This window comes from Myxocyprinus asiaticus, chromosome 25 (assembly GCF_019703515.2).
Source record: "Myxocyprinus asiaticus isolate MX2 ecotype Aquarium Trade chromosome 25, UBuf_Myxa_2, whole genome shotgun sequence".
Classification (NCBI taxonomy): domain Eukaryota; kingdom Metazoa; phylum Chordata; class Actinopteri; order Cypriniformes; family Catostomidae; genus Myxocyprinus; species Myxocyprinus asiaticus.
Window position 1 is genome coordinate 29,224,573 of NC_059368.1, and position 17,304 is coordinate 29,241,876.

At 37.9% G+C, this 17,304-nt stretch overlaps 1 protein-coding gene across 3 annotated transcripts in view; it reads right to left on the minus strand.

The window, feature by feature from the left end:
• LOC127416430 (trafficking protein particle complex subunit 8-like) overlaps positions 1-17,304 on the minus strand; it is a 90,089-nt gene that overhangs the window by 29,787 nt on the left and 42,998 nt on the right. For 2 of the 3 annotated variants that reach the window (XM_051655794.1, XM_051655792.1), the window contains 6 exons: positions 12,110-12,218; positions 5,744-5,938; positions 4,385-4,551; positions 4,203-4,277; positions 3,760-3,853; positions 3,492-3,649 (listed from right to left, as the gene is read on the minus strand). In XM_051655794.1, coding sequence (XP_051511754.1) covers positions 3,492-3,649; positions 3,760-3,853; positions 4,203-4,277; positions 4,385-4,551; positions 5,744-5,938; positions 12,110-12,218 — 798 coding nt within the window. The remainder of the gene's footprint in view (positions 1-3,491; positions 3,650-3,759; positions 3,854-4,202; positions 4,278-4,384; positions 4,552-5,743; positions 5,939-12,109; positions 12,219-17,304) is intronic. The other variant, XM_051655795.1, reaches the window with a different exon arrangement.

A 17,304-nucleotide genomic window follows, 5' to 3' on the forward strand; every position in this document is an offset into this window, starting at 1 on the left:
CACACTGAGCAGCGCAACAATATGAAATAATTTATTACAATTCAACTCGCAAAGTTTGTCAAAATGATCGCTTGTCAAATGTTGCAGTACACTTGAAACATGTCACAGAACAAAGCAATAATTAGCAATCTATCTGAATCATCATGGTAAAAGGAGCAGTGGATGTTTGATTCTCCCATATATAGCCTATACATATGATATGAAATGAAGCGCCCGTAACTGTCACGTAACTAACGCTTTTTTTATGGGTAAAAAGAAAAGAAAGGAGACTGTTCATCAACGTGTGCACGCCGAGGCCAGTTATGGTCTGAAGCCAGTGTATACCTGCATGATGGACGAAGTTGAACTACAATCACACTGTTTATAATCATACTGGGAATATTACCACTGTCTTTTATATCAGTCTCCATTTTTTTAATCTGTCATGTTCAGTTGGAGCACGTCACACATGTGCAGCTGATCAGATCGGGAGCAGCATTAAGACAATTCTTTTTCTCTTCCTTATTCAGCCTTTGGTGGATTTTCAACATATCTAACTATAGCGTTTATAATGTTTTTATGCAAAATCTTGATTTCTCGATTTAAAAAAAATAAAACATTGTCAAAATGCAAATTCAAAAAAAAATGCCCAGCCCTAATTTAACCACTGGAGTCTTATGGATTACTTCTATGTTTCCTTTATGCGATTTTTAGAGCTACAAAAGGTCTGATCACCATTCACTTGCATTGTATGGACCTACAGTGTATCCGGAAAGTATTCACAGCGCTTCACTTTTTCCACATTTTGTTATGTTACAGCCTTATTCCAAAATGGATTAAATTCATTATTTTCCTCAAAATTCTACAAACAATACCCCATAATGACAACATGAATGAAGTTTATTTGAAATCTTTGCACATTTATTAAAAATAAAAAATGAAAAAATTCACATGTACATAAGTATTCACAGCCTTTGCTCAATACTTGTTGAAGCACCTTTGGCACCAATTACAGCCTCAAGTTTTTTTTGAGTATGATGCTACAAGCTTGGCACACCTATTTTTGGGCAGTTTCTCCCATTCTTCTTTGCAGGACCTCTCAAGTTCCATCAGGTTGGATTGAGAGCGTCGGTGCACAGCCATTTTCAGATCTCGCCAGAGATGATCAATCGGGTTCAAGTCTGGGCTCTGGCTGGGCCACTCAAGGACATTCACAGAGTTGTCCCGGAGCCACTCCTTTGTTATCTTGGCTGTGTGCTTAGGGTCGTTGTCCTGTTGGAAGATGAACCTTCGCCCCAGTCTGAGGTCCAGAGCGCTCTGGAGCAGGTTTTCATCAAGGATGTCTCTGTACATTGCTGCATTCATCTTTCCCTCAATCCTGACTATTCTCCCAGTTCCTGCCGCTGAAAAACATCCCCACAGCATGATGCTGCCACCACCATGCTTCACTGTAGGGATGGTATTGGCCAGGTGATGAGCGGTGCCTGGTTTCCTCCAGACATGACGTTTGCCATTCAGGCCAAAGAGTTCAATCTTTGTTTCTCATGGTCTGAGAGTCCTTCAGATGCCTTTTGGCAAACTCCAGGCAGGCTGTCATGTGCCTTTTACTGAGGAGTGGCTTCCGTCTGGCCACTCTACCATACAGGCCTGATTGGTGGAGTGCTGCAGAGATGGTTGTTCTTCTGGAAGGTTCTCCTCTCTCCACAGAAAAACGCTGGAGCTCTGTCAGAGTGACCATCAGGTTCTTGGTCACCTCCTTGTTCGCTCAGTTTGGTCAGGCGGCCAGCTCTAGGGAGAGTCCTGGTGGTTCCAAACTTCTGCCATTTACGGATGATGGAGGCCACTGTGCTCATTGGGACCTTCAATGCTGCAGAAATTTTTCTATACCCTTCCCCAGATCTGTGCCTCGATACAATCCTGTCTCGGAGGTCTACAGACAATTCCTTGGACTTCATGGCTTGGTTTGTGCTCTAATATGCACTGTTAACTGTGGCACCTTATATAGACAGGTGTGTGCCTTTCCAAATCATGTCCAATCAACTGAATTTACCACAGGTGGACTCCAATCAAGTTGTAGAAACATCTCAAGGATGATCAGTGGAAACAGGATGCACCTGAGCTCAATTTTGAGTGTCATGGCAAAGGCTGTGAATACTTATGTGCATGTGGCTTTTTTTCTGGTTTTTATTTTTAATAAATTTGCAAAGATTTCAAACAAACTTCTTTCACGTTGTCATTATGGGGTATTGTATGTAGAATTATGAGGAAAATAATGAATTGAATCCATTTTGGAATAAGGCTGTAACATAACAAAATGTGGAAAAAGTGAAGCGCTGTGAATACTTTCCAGATGCACTGTATTGAGCTGAGATATTCTTCTAAAAATCATAATTTGTGTTCTGCTGAAGAAAGAAAGTCATTCACATCTGGGATGGCATGAGGGAGTAAATGATGAGAGAATTTTTGTTTTTTTGGGTGAACTATACCTTAAGGTATTGATTTATTCTATTTAACATGGAATCATATAATAAAATAGGGCTATACTATTTCCTTTAATATTGCACAGGGTTAGAATGACATGAAAAATAATATTTTAAAAGTTAAAATATTTCCAAATACGTAAAAGTTGTATCTCTTTATGGCCAACTTTACATTTACACTGTTTTTAATATAACCCAGACAACCCAGCCAAATCTATTCTATTCTAATCTTTTATATAATGCAATAGTTATATATTTCTGTCCTAAATTCTTCACTTTCACACGTTATGTTAAGGCTCTCCGTTTGAACCCCAAAACCCTTACTTCGTATGGAGGAAAACATTTGAGATTCAATGTGTTTTTGAAAAAGTTTATTTGTTTTATTATGTACACAGGAATAAAATAAGCTGGCGTCTCCTCCTGCGTGTATAAATGAACCCCCAAAAATTTGCCATTAAGTGAACTTTATTTTAATGTGAAACGGAGCGCTTTGCGATCACTATCAAATTCCTTGCTTGTATTTTCGCGGGAGTTTGCGCGAACCTCCGCAGACAGCACACAGGCATCACAGCACTACAGAAGCTGCTCTGCTATGTATGGCAAGCCTCGACGTACTAATGTCATAATGAAATGCAAAGCGGACTGGTACCTCTTCGTTTTCACATCGCACGAATCAGTCGAATCGCAAAAGTTCCCACAAATGAACCGAGGTGGTCTGAGTACAGTTCGTTTGTGGGACCATTTAGGGGGGTCTGAGATCATTTGTGTTGTTTACATATACATGTTCTATCGCTCTGAGGCCATTTGGAGTGCTCAAACGAACTAGGTGTGAAAAAGCTATATAAGCGATATGGCAAATCCCTACATGACTGTTTTTATTTCACCTCTAAAGGCCGCTTTTATACCGTAGAACAAAGCTGTTCTAACTGTAGAATCCTCCAGTACTGGCCACAGTATTGGTCGGTGAACCACAAGTATGTATAACCATTCTAAAACTTTTAAAAAATCAAGGTTTGATTCGCACAAACACACCTCCAGTAAGGGCATTGGAGGGGTAATAACGGGGTCCAGGCGGCGGTCTGGTCCATATCTGACAGAGGTCTTTTCTTCTTTGGTCATGTTAAGTCTGGGCCCCTGAATCTCCAGATTCTGTTGTCCACGCACACACATCAGATCACTGTCCAGTGAGCCTGCAGCAGATTAAACACATCTATAATTAGTGATCACATATAATAAATCATGTTAACAGTTTTTTTTTACAGTTTAAAGGTGTGACAAAGAAAGTGTGTTTGTTTCACACCTTCACTGTTGCCCAGATCTCCAGTGCCCAGGTTGTAAACCACACCAAGAACATGTAACTCTCCTGTCTTATGAGGAAGCAACTTCAAACGGGCCTGGGAAAGTGAGAAACAGACAGAAAGAGACAAAACAAAAACAAACAACCAATCAAGTCAGACTATGTCTAGACACAAACAGAAAAGAAGCAAGGTAAAGCAACAGGAAGAGAGAGATTAATCGATTTTTTTGTTGTGGTAATCAACCAAATGCGGTTAATTGAGCTTAATTTTGTATTAAACCTAGAACATTCCTTTAAAGAGCACCACTAAAAATTTTATAATTTAAAAAAAAATAAAAAAATAAAAATAATCTGGATTAACTAGTCTACCTCACTTCAAAGGGAAAGAGAAGAAGTCTTTGAAAGATAAAACAAGAGAAGAAAAATAAAGCAAGAGAAGCTCTTACTACTTTGGTCTCCTCTGGACTCATGGTGAACTCTGGAATGACTTGCGTGTCAATGATGTCACTGAGGGCCGTGGTCTTGAACAGATTCAAAGGCAGTGGAAGAAGTTAATCAAACACAGATGAAAAACTCAAATCTACATGCCCCAGGCACCATGAACAGAGAGACTGTTGGGGGTTCTCACTTCTTTTGATGATGCAGCCTCCATCTCATTGGTGATGGTTTCTCCAATTGTGCCCCCATGAGGGCCTGAGAAGTCTTTGAGAGTAAATTTCCACAGCAGAGACAGAGCAGAGAGTGCCAAAGGAACCTTCAAGGGGTTACGGAACACCACCTCCACAATGATGGGTTCTGTGACATCAAATAAGAAAGAGAAAGAGAAACAAACACATGTTCAACGCCACAGGCCAGATTCAAACCCACATCATCCACATGAGCAACACAACTCAATTTATCTGGAGCTCAAGTGAAGGCGGAGAAGGGCCACATTTATAGAGCAAAAAAATTACTTTTGTTCTCACTAAAAAGCTCCTTAAGAACGCATAGTTGAGAGCGGAGGTTGCGCTAAAAACTAAATATTTTGATATATAAAATTTCTGTCATTGTCTATTTTTATCCTTCATTCTTGTTTTCGTTTCTTAAGCACTAGGGGCTACATTCAGGGGCGTAGCATCCATTATCATTAAATATGTTATATCTGACAGTGGATACAGTATATGATGGATATATGAAGTTTGGTGAAACCAAGCAGTTAGGAAAGATATGAGGGTGAGAAAATGACAGCATTTTAATTTGTTTGTAAACTATCTCTTAAATGCTCAAATAAGTTTGTCAAAGGGCTCTTAAAAAAATATCTGCAATTGGATTAGTTTTGGTCAATTCATGCTAAAATATCTGAATCAGCCTCAAATATCCTGATAGGTAGAGCACAACTGTTTAGAAATGTGTAGTGATGTGTAGTACTGCTGAAATATTTACTGAGAAATAAAAATAAAAAAAAAGGACAAACATGGTAACAACCAATGGGCGTCTAGAGGTTCTTCCTGTTTTTCCCTCTTTCTCTTCCCCTCTCGCCACGGGGTGAATGTTCAGCCATTATAATAACTAATTAATTCCTACAATCAATACTAGTCTGACTTGCACCTCTGCATAAGTGAGCAGCCAATCAGCTAACTCAAACTCACACACACAGACCCACACTGGGTCAAATCCAGCTAAGGTCTGCTCTCCCTAATTGGTTCTCTCTTTGGAACTGACTGTTTTAACAGATTTCACAAATACAGAGGAAAGCAAATGGTGAATAATACATTTCAGTCCAATAAAAAAAAAAAAATACACTAATAAACCAAAAACATTGCCTCGCAAGACATCACTCGCAATAATGGAGCCTCTTTAATACCCCAAACCCAAGAGTCGAGGGAAAAGAGATATCTTTCGAAATTTGATTCGGAACAGGAAGGCGGAGATATGGCACAAATAAAACGGTTGAAAAAGAAGTATTTGAAGGGGATGATGGAGAAAAGAGAGAAACCAGGAAGTGTACCCTCCACGACAGCAAGGGGGTTTTTGAGGTTGTCCATCTGGCTGTTCAGGCAGCACTGGGAGGGCTGGAAGGTGATGGGCACTGTCCCTCTGTTTGCCGCAGCAACCACCCGCTCCTCCAACTCTCTCCACAACTGGGAAAGGTCACGGTCAAACTCCTGATCCAGTGACACATGCGTGGCCGCTTGCTTCTCGCCTAGAATCCATAAGAGATGGTAATCAAGTCAGTCATTGCAAATAATTAGGGATGTCCCAATACCCATGAGTTTGAGTACTAATCCACGGCTAGGTGTGCGTTAAACGAATTTAAATGCATGACGTGGAGGCGGAGAACCACCCAACGTGAAGCGTATTTAGAATCGTATAACGCACACTTAGACGAGGATTATCCCGCTTATACCATGGTTACTTGCCAGAGTTGATTAGTTACAGCGGTCATAGATTTTTTTCAGTGTAAATTTTGGCTGGAATAACAAAAAATAACAGTTGCCGTTAGAGCTACATCTCCACCTGTTCTAAATCAGACACAGAGAAAAAGTAGTGTGACCACACACTTGGTCAAAACTGTGAATTTAAATGCACAATCCAGAAATAATAATATCCATAGAATGTAGAGGGGTTGGCACTCCAGAGAAAATGTATTATTTAATTTGTATTCATTGTCTTTTTCACATTAACGTGGAAAAAACAACGTTACAAACATGGCAGTGACAGTAAAAGTAGTACTTACTTTATGATAAAGGGAAAAACATTCAAAACACTCTTGGAACCTGCAGATTTTGACGTCTGTGACATCGGTATGGTCTCCATCAAGGCTGCATGATTGAATTAATGAAATTGCAATTTGTCCTTGCAAAGTAGCGATTTACCGCAAACAAAGAGCGCTTCTCCTTCAGCATTTGAGTTACAGATGTGTGTACGCGGGGTGGGGCTCTAGTTGCTATAAGTGGCACTTCAGCACAGCAACACGACACATAAACAAAACATTAATCGTCTTGCATCGCATTGTTTGACAGCAAAAGACGCATTTAATAGGTCCGGATTTCCTTCTCTCATCCTCCATGGCAGTGCAAAACAAGCTGAATTACATTATATTAGTTATGCTGATGAAAGTGCTTAGGAAATGTTGAAATGTTCTATTGCTCACTCTGCTTGCACTGTAATGTTATGTTGCTATGGTTACAAACAGCACATTAATATCGAATGGTGATTAAAAATGACCGGAACTGCCTGTGCATTCATCGGTTTGAACCGCACGCTTTCCAGCCAATCAGAATAAAGTATTAGAATAGACCATGGTATAAATAAATTTGTAGTCTGTATGTGCCTTGTGCTTCAAAGTGAATTAGCACTCTGCTCATTGTCATCTGCTACAAACAGAACGCGCAATGCTCATGATGGGGTTTTCCGTGTATGAGCCAAAGAGCTCTAAAAGGTACGAGCAGTCAGAATCGGCACAACACCGGCTCCACACATTCAGAAGGACTGATATTTGAAGCACGCAGCACAAATTAAATCGCAGCCTTTGCAGTTTAATAATCACACTAGGACATAACGTGATTTTAATTTGTGTGTTGAATGTTTACAAAATGACATCCGTATGTCAGGAGGTATCAGTTTTTGGTATCGAAGCATTTTTACAAGCATGAGTACAAGTACATGAGCGCAGTATCGGACTCTATTCCAATACTAGTATCGGTATTGGGACATCCCTAACAATTCTGTAACGCAACTGACACATGCCAGTCAGCCTGACCACTAACAGATGGGTATTTAACAAATAAAATGGACATGAAAATCAAAAACTGAAATTTTACATGAATGTACTGTATAAATGAAAGTTTATATTTTAAGGGCCCTCAATAACCAAAGTTGTTCACCATTTTTAATCACATTAGGCCTTCAATAATTCATTTAAATTGTCTGGAGATGTGATAAATGAATTTTTAAACAAGTATTCCATGTAGCCTCTCAATTAATATGAGGTCATGAAAGCTGCATGCATAATAATTAAGAAGAAACTGGAAAAAATGTTGTTGAAAGACACACTCAGTGACTATTTTTCACTGTAAAGAAAAAAGTTTAACATTTAAAGTGAAAAGTACTTTAAATTTTTTTTTAAATGATGCACTAATATCAGATGAAGTCAAAAAAGAAAAGGAAAGCTTTTTTATACCGCATGGGGTGGGTCGCCCTTTATTGTGTCTGCAATGTTTTCTTAAAGGAAAAGAGCACGTAACAGGATCAGGAAATGAGCTGGACTCAAAACTCAGATCACACGCATGAGCATCTTTGCGTAGTATGTCGGAGCATGTGCACCAACTACAAGGCTACGGCTCCGACTACAGTATAAACTTTTGATCACTTTGATGTCACCCAAGATGTTACAACACTACTGCTCTAAATACATTGAATCTATTTCCCTCTTGGCAAACTGCTATGAAAATGAATAAACCCTTTCACTCTCCATGGATGAATCTACATGATGACTTCCCCTCGGGATACATACACTACCTCTCTCCTCACAAAAAAGAAACATTACAGGAAAAATCTAAAAGAAAAAAAATTGTGAAGGTTTGATAAATTGTTGAAATGGAAAGGGGAATATTCTGGGAGTCAAGAATATACGTATTTATGCTCATTACAACTCAAACAAAAGCTGCTTTGTGTCCAATCTCAAAGGACATTTGGGATTCACCCTGAGGCAAGAGGAGAATTGGAATGGACAACAGGTTTGAATATTTATCATTCAACACATGCCGCTCTCTCCCATTCAGGTTTCAGTGTGAGATCTGGGCGAAGGCTTTAATTAAAAAAGGTTTTCACAACTCCTCGGGCCTGTTCTCTTCACTCCATTATTTCCTAGCTTTTTTTTTTTTTTTTTTTTTTACACATTTGAGTTACTTGATATTCTTGAAATGTTTGTTTGCTTCTCTTTAACTGATGAGGTGCTTGCTGCAGACACCTTAAATTAAATTCATTCTGTCATTTAAAGAGCAGCCCCTCAGCACTGCTCATCTCTTTTGGGTCTCATTTTAAGTTGCTTGAAATTACTTTTTTATCAGAGAAAATAAAAGGTGCTGTGTTCATCTTTATTTCATAGTGGGCATGATGGACCAAAGGTCATCACATTTGGCCTGAAAATAGACTTGTAGAATTGTGTGTGTGCTATACAAGTCTTCTATACATTTTGGTCTGTTCTTCAAACAAGGCTATTGAATGGCTTTAGATTAGAATACTTCGAATATAGCACATGAGTAATATGGACTACTTTGGAGCTCGACATTCATAGCCTCCTATTCGCTTTTGTTTTATGGAAAAGGACAACTAAGACTAAGGTTGTCACGACACCAAGTAGTAGGACCAAAAACATTAAACTTTCAATACCACATAAAAAATGTATATGATAATTAACACACTCTAGCCTATTTAAAAAGCTAAAGGGATGGTTCCCCAAAAAAATGTCTCATTATTTACTCACCCTCATGATCATGATATCCCAGGTATGTATGTCTTTTGTTCTTCACCAGAACATATTTGAAGAAAAATATCTTAGCACAGTAGGTCCATAAAATGCAAGTGAATGGAGATTTCTCTTTTGAAGCTCCAAAAAACACAGACAGTCAGCATAAACGTTATCCATACAACACCAGCTGTTAATGTATTCTAAAGTGACAAGATCACTTTTGGTGTGAAAAAAGATCAATATTTAAGTACTTTTTAACTATAATCCAACGCTTCGTGTAAGCTTCACGAGAGGGTGGAGTCCAAGCAGTCTCTCGCATGACGTATTACCATTGCCATGATACAGACGTAATTTCACATTCTCCACTCGGGTAGACATCCAGGATAAGCACATAAACGCATCATTGTGAGTAAAGAAACAGATTAATACAGATCTAAACCAATGAAGCTCCTGTACAGCATTCCTCCTACTCAGTTGTAAACAGCGCTGCTCTTCCAGCTGTGCATCAATTCTCGCGTGTCTCACACCTTGTCCTAACCAGACGCGATAAGATTACGGCGATATTCATATACTAAAAGCGACAAGCAATCTGTTCAAACCAAGCGTGATGCGACACCGCGATATTCATATACTAAAAAGAGGATAATTGACAATAAAATGTAGAAAACTGAGCAATCACAGACAGAAAAGTATGTTTATTGAACGCAACTCATTTTCTCACATTTTAAGCCCCAAGGGGATAAATACACAATCACACACACACACAGGGAAAAGTTACTTTATAAATCGCATCCTTATTCACTCTGTTACGATTGTTTATGTACATGCGGTACTCCTGTTGTTATTTCGCCAATCTCCATGTGACAGGGAAGCAGAGAGAAAGCCCGAATGAGCCGGTATGTTTATGCTGACTGTCTGTGATTTTTGGAGCTTCAAAAGAGAAATCTCCATTCACTTGCATTTTAAGGACCTACTGAGCTAAGATATTTTTCTATTTTTCTTCAAATGTGTTACACCTGGATATCACAAGGGTATCAAATAATGAGAGAATTTTCATTTTTGGGTGAACTATCACCTTAAATATCAAATGTAAATAAATTAAAACAACTGCATGTCTCCTACAAGTGTTTTTCAATTAAGTAATAATTGCTTCAAAGTTTTACTTTTCCCAAAAATTGTGTTTTCCATTTAATTGTTTTTATGAATTCCTTGTTTTGAAGTTAAACTTCAGCATCAAAATGGTGTCTAATCAAATGAATTCATAAAACTTTAATAAAATGAAAATAAAACAACTGCTTTTCAACATACCATTGCATTTTATTATCGAGTCTGTAAAATCACATTTTAATGCCCAAATAAGGGAATTTTAAGCAAATACTGTATAAATGTCATGAACGGCGCATTTGTGTGTAGTTCAGTTGAACTCCGAGTCTGAGCATCACTGAGCAGCAATGCAGAGGTCAACCAGCTACTGTCATGAAGAGAGCGTGAAGTGCTCTGATGCGTGTGCTGTCAACAAAGGCTTGCGCCAAATTCCCGTGAAAATATAAACAAGTATAAACTTTGATAGAGAGCGCTCCCATTTCACTTTAAACAGTCGTGTAATGGCAAATGTTCCTGGTTCATACACGCAGTGTAAATGACATGCAGTGACACAGGAGATGCACACTTACTCTATTTCTGTGGAGTGAAAAAATTATGAAACTAAATCTCAAAGGTTTTACTTCATGAGAAATAAGGGCTTGTGAGTTTAATCAGAGCATTAAAACGTGAAATTGAAGAAATTAGGAAATAAATATTTTACTATTACATAATATAATAAAAATGTAATATAAATATAATAAAATAGATATAAAAATTAGATTTTATTTTTATTTAAAAAATTATAAAATATATGAGTTCAAAAAACAAGTGTAAATGTAAAATTGACCAAAACTATAGTTGACCAAAAAGAGACATATTTTAAGTATTTAGAAATATTTTGATATTTAAAACATTATTTCTCATGTCATTCATAAGTTTTTAAAGCCTTAAAAGGAAATCATAAAGTTTATCCATATTTTATTATTTGATTTATATATTTGAAGTTAAATATGTAACAATGACTTCTTATGGTGTATGAAGCACAGATGCAGAAAAAAAGCACACATTAAAAAATATGACAATTTATATGACAATTAATTGTGAAGGCCCTCAACGAGACAATTAATCGTCACAGCTCTAAAACAGACAATTAATCATCATAATTGCAATTATTTGTTTGACAATTAATCGTCAGACACATTTCATAATCGTGACAGCCCTAGTGTGTGGATTGTATTTATGCTGCCTTTGTCCTTTTTGGAGCTTGGAAATGATAGACCACTTTGACTTATATTGTATGGAAATATATTAAAAACACCTCATACATACATAAAAAAAAAACCTCTGTGTTCATCAGAAGAGTGAAAGTCATCATGTTTGAGACTGCATAAGAGTAAATGATAAGAGAATTATAATTTTGGAGTCAACTATCACTTTAAATGTAGTTGGTTTTTTCTTTTATTTTTTATGGTTTCATGTGTTTTTTTTGTTTGTTTTTTTTAAATCTAGCTATGCATGATTATATGGCTTGTAGAATTGCTTTATTAGCATTTAGCTTAGTTGCATCCCCTGCAGTTTGTGTAAATTAGAACACACCTGCTACTCATTTTTAGGGTCGCAAACCACCAGAACCAGTGCACTAGATAACTTCTTGTAAATAAATGTTTTTTAATTGGATTTTGAATGACATTTTTGCTAGAAATATCCATTTAAAACCTGTGTATGTTTGTGTGTGAGAGTGTGTGTGTGTGTGTGTGTGTGTGTGTGTAAGAGCACGACAGACAGAGGAAGATGGAGAAAGATAATGTGTAATCTTACCTTCTGCGAGTCTGCGGTCATGACCGAAGAACACGCGTGTCTGCGAGCTGTGAAGGCAGGGCAGAGGCAGCTGAGGGAGGGGGCTCTCACCAGACAACTGGGTCATGCTCTGCGGACAAAAGGTCAAATATTACTTGAACATCATTACATTCTCCTATCTCAGCCCTAATATGCAGAGACAACTATAAGTAAGCTATCCGTAGGATGAACCCCCCTTAAAAAGGGTAAACACTATGATGCTTTCAAAATATAGCTCTGTTTGTTTGATCATCCCAACCAGCCAGACACAGCAACATTGACTCAACCAATGGTGTGAGTCTGAGGCAGTACGAACTGACCAATGGCAGACAGGGGGAGTGTTTGGGAAAGTCATTTCAAATCAGTGACTATTTTTGCAATTCCGTATGGTGAAGCTAGTGGTGAAGAAATTACACACTTCACCTTTAAAGTGGGCAGAACAGTACCGCTTTATACAATTTCAGTATTAATGGAGCAGTTTGACTCACACATTTCACAGCTAACCAATGCTCTCTGATCATACTTCATTCTCTGCTGCCTCAGATGCCCCATTTCCACCTGGTATTAAAATGTGTTTCAGGTGATCCGATCACAAATGGTCAGTGCTAAATACAAGTGGAAACATGGTCAGAAAAGTTTTGTGTTCAGATCACAAAACCCACATCCGGAGGTTGTCAAAAATGCATGTGACCAAACAAGAGTTCAAACACTGCCGGTTATGAGCAGCTTTAAAAGGAAATAACCATCCAATCTGAACATTTTAAAAAGGGAATACGTATACAAGCACAAGAACTTCACAGATCTTCCTCAGTGTCTGATATCAACATACAGAGACACAGATGACAAGCACACAAATCTGAAGCTCTGGTTAATACTCTAAATGTTGCGTTTGCGCTTAGATTACATTTCAGCTGCATTTGGAAGAAACAGTGCAGCATTTTTTTCATGCATGATCTTTTATGATTTTAGCGGTTTATTATCATACAGTAACACTCTGACATGGTGACTGATGTATGTCATCATGAAATCAGAGACCCTCCCCTCAAAATCCGAAAAAAAGTGGTCATAGGACACATTGTAATACCAGGTGAAAACAGTGATGTGTCTTGGCTGACACATCACAGCTGTGATCAGATCACCAAAAACACATCTTAATACCAGGTGCAAACAGGGACAGACTGATCCGATCGGTCAAGGTTTTGTGCTGCTAACAGAAAGGCTGTGGAGTCAGTTCCAAGTAGGGGTGACCTTGTGATCAGAGCGTTGTGGAGATCACAACAGCTCTTAATTACTCTGCCCTTGAGTGAGATAATTAACCCCTGATTTCTCTAGATGGAATTTCCACTATGAGGTAAAAAGCATCTGCTAAATGAAAACTAAAGGCCCATTCAAACCAAACATTTTCAGCATGTAAAACATGCATGACTAGAATTTTAAACAAAACAATGGATCTTTATGAATTAAAAAAAAATATTGTTGTGCCATGATCCGTGTTTTTATTCAGAGGATAATTTAATATTTTAAAGGGTTCAGATGCCTAACAAATCACTTGTTAATTTTTTTTCTCTGAAGAATGACAAAAATTGGCCAATGGACTAAGTGTGAATTGTTTTGGTGTAAAAATATTTTTTGATAAATATTTCATACTTTTACATTGTTCCAGTTGCATCAGACTTTTTATCTGAACCAACCGTAAAGGAATAGTTTATCCAAAAAAGAAAGTTCTCTCATTTACTTACCGTCATGTCAACCCAGATGTGTATGACTTTGTTTCTTCTGCAGAATAAAACTGAACATTTTTAGAAGAATATCTCAGCTCTGTTGGGCCATACAATGCAAGAGAATACTGGCTAGAAATCTGAAGCTCCAAAAATCGAATAAAGGGAGTGTAAAATTAATCCATATGACTCCAGTGGTTGAATCCATATCTTCAGAAGTGATATAATAGGTGTGGGTGAGAAACATATCAATATTTAAGTCCTTTTTAGTTGTAAATCTCCATCTATCCATTTATAGAATAAAAATAAATAAATAAATAAATAAAAAGACATAAATATTTATCTGTTTTTTACCCACACCGATCATATCGCTTCTGAAGACATGGATTTAACTACTGGAGTTGTATGGATTATTATTATTATTTTAAGATGACTGTGCTTTCTGAAACTTCAAAGTTCTGGTCACTATTCGCTTGCATTATGAGGACCTACAGAGATGAGATATTCTTCTAAAAGTCTTAATTTGTGTTCAGCAGAATAAAGAAAGTCATACACATCTGGGATTACCTGAGGGTGAGTAAATTAGAGAATTTTTCATTTTTGGCTGAACTATTTTCATTTTTGGGTGAACTATTCCTTTAAAGGAATATTTCATCCAAAAATGAAAATTATGCCATATTTTTGTCCTTTTTGCCACATGATTGGCTGATTAGATAATCACATGGATGATTGTTGGCACCAGACAGGCTGGTATGAGTATTTCTGCAACTGCTGATCTCATGGGATTTTCACACACAACAGTCTCTAGAATTGAATCCGAACAGTGCCAAAAACAAAAAACATCCAGTGAAGGGCAGTTCTGCGGATTGAAACTCCCTGTTGATGAGAGAGGTCAACAGAGAATGGCCAGACTAGTTCAAACTGACAAAGTCTACAGTAACTCAGATAACCACTCTGTACAATTGTGGTGAGAAGAATACATATCATCTCAGCAAGAGGGGGACCGACACTGCAGGTGGTTTTAATATTGTGGCTGATCAGTGTGTGTGTGTGTGTGTGTACACACACACACACACACACACACACACACACACACACACACACACACACACACACACACACACACACACTGTAAACTGGATAAACTAATAACTCCATAAACTAGAGAGTTTTTGATTTGAAATTTAACATTGCAAGCATAACCATAAAAGAAAAGGTTAAACTATCTACAGATGGCAACAGCCCTGAAAGTATGATTGGTTAAAGTGACAGTTCACCCAAAGATGAAAATTCTGACTTTGATTATCACCCTCATGTTCCACAGGCATTAAGACTTTTTTTTTTTCTTCAGTAGAGCACAAAAGGAGATGTTAGGCAGAATATTATGGACCTAGAGCCTCAGTCACCATTCACTTTCATTGCATTTTTTCAAACAGCATCTAACATCTTTTGTGGACCACAGAAGCAAAAAAGTAACAAGGGCTCGGACCAACATGAGGGTGAGTAAATGACCATTTTTATTTTTGAGTGAACTATCCCTTTAATATCAGTTAATAGCACAGAAAAGCCCTAGTTTTCAGTCTATGGCATGAGACAGTGCTATGTCACACCACTGTTCCTGGAGTAGTAGATGGGCACCATAAAACTCCCATTAAGAAACAAAGCAAGGCAGAATTATATCACTTCCACTTATTATGTATTGCTTGTAGGTGATGGAGTTCTATGGACCAGAACCACCTGAGGCCAGAGCGCTGATGAACCAGACACTATCAAACGATGACGAAAGAGCAGTCTCGCTCAGAGAGTCAAACTCTGGGTCAGCGGCTTGAATGTGACATATTATCAGCAGCCGGCTGCTCTCTGGCACTAACAAACAGAGCGATATAAGAAAAGGAAATGCAGCCTTGTTCATCTAAATATTTTCTCTTGCTCTTATCTTATGACCCGCTGTGAAATTCAGTCAAGTTTAATAGCAATATTCAGCATTAGCATTTCAACACTCAAAATTGACTTCAGTGAAGCTGCTGCAATTATGTGTGTCATGTGAAGGAATAAGATTAACTGCTAAAGGAATAGTTCACCTAAAAATTATAATTCTGCCATATTTCACACCCTCATGCACGGTCAAAAAATTATTCTTGAGCAGAAAAAACAAAAATCAAGGAAACATGATGCAGTAAGTTCTCTCAACAATGGTCTAAATAACTGTCCTCAGTAATATTGTTTTTTTTTTAGTCAATGTGAATTTGTTTGTACACTTAATGCAAAAATTATTTTTGAGAGAACTACTAATTTCTTGTTCAGCCGACTATCAATTAGCAATATGAGAACATTCATTTTGTCACCATTTCAATTACTTTTACATGAAGTTAACTGCAATCTTTGCCTCTGAAGGGCATTGTATGTCTTGAAGGGCAAGGCAGTAGGTACACTTGTTGGTAAAAACAGATCAAAATAAGTCCTTTTTTTACTCTAAATCTCCACTTTCACATCTGAAAGTGAAAGTAAAAGTGGAGATTTAGAGTAAAAAAATAAGACGTAAATATTGTTCTCTCTCACCCGCACCTATTATATCGCTTCTGAAGGTATGGATTACTTTTATGTTTCATTTATGTGATTTTGGAGCTACAAAGGTCTGGTCACCATTCACTTGCATTGTATGGACCTACAGAGCAGAGATATTTTTCTAAATAGTTCTGCTGAAGAAAGTCATACAAATCAGAGATGACATGAGGGTGATATGATAACAGCTTTTTCATTTTGGGGTGAACTATCCCTTTAACTAATGTTAACAAATAGAACCTTATGGTAGAGTGTTACCCAAGTGTTTGACATGGACACACAATAGACCTCAATATTTAACACACCTCAATAGCAGTGACAATCAACAAACCTCATTTTAAAACCTCAAGTTAAAAGATGAACTCCTAACTTCACCACACAACAATTGGCTAACAATGACAACAAAAAACAACAACAGCAGCATAAATGAAGTCAGCAAACAGCAAGAAATAAGCATATAACACTTACCGCATAGTTTACTCATGTTGCAAAGCATGCTGGGAATGATGCACATCAGCATCATAGTTTAATATGAAATTGTATGTTCAGATGACTCTGTTGGGCTATTTGAGACAACATTTGGGGGAATATTGTTGGTCTAACATGTGCTTTGCAAAGTTGTTCACATTTTGTAGAATCTGAGACACAAAAACCCCCATAAGTTGGGCAAGTGGTGAGCTGACTACCACCCCTGGAGTCGCGAGTTCGAATCCAGGGCGTGTTGAGTGACTCCAGCCATGTCTCCTAAGCAACCAAATTGGCCCAGTTGCTAGGGAGGGAAGAGTCACATGGGGTAATCTCTCCTCGTGGTCGCTATAATGTGGTTCGCTCTCAGTGGGGCACGTGGTGCGTTGATGCCGCGGAGAATAGCATGAAGCCTCCGCACGCGCTATGTCT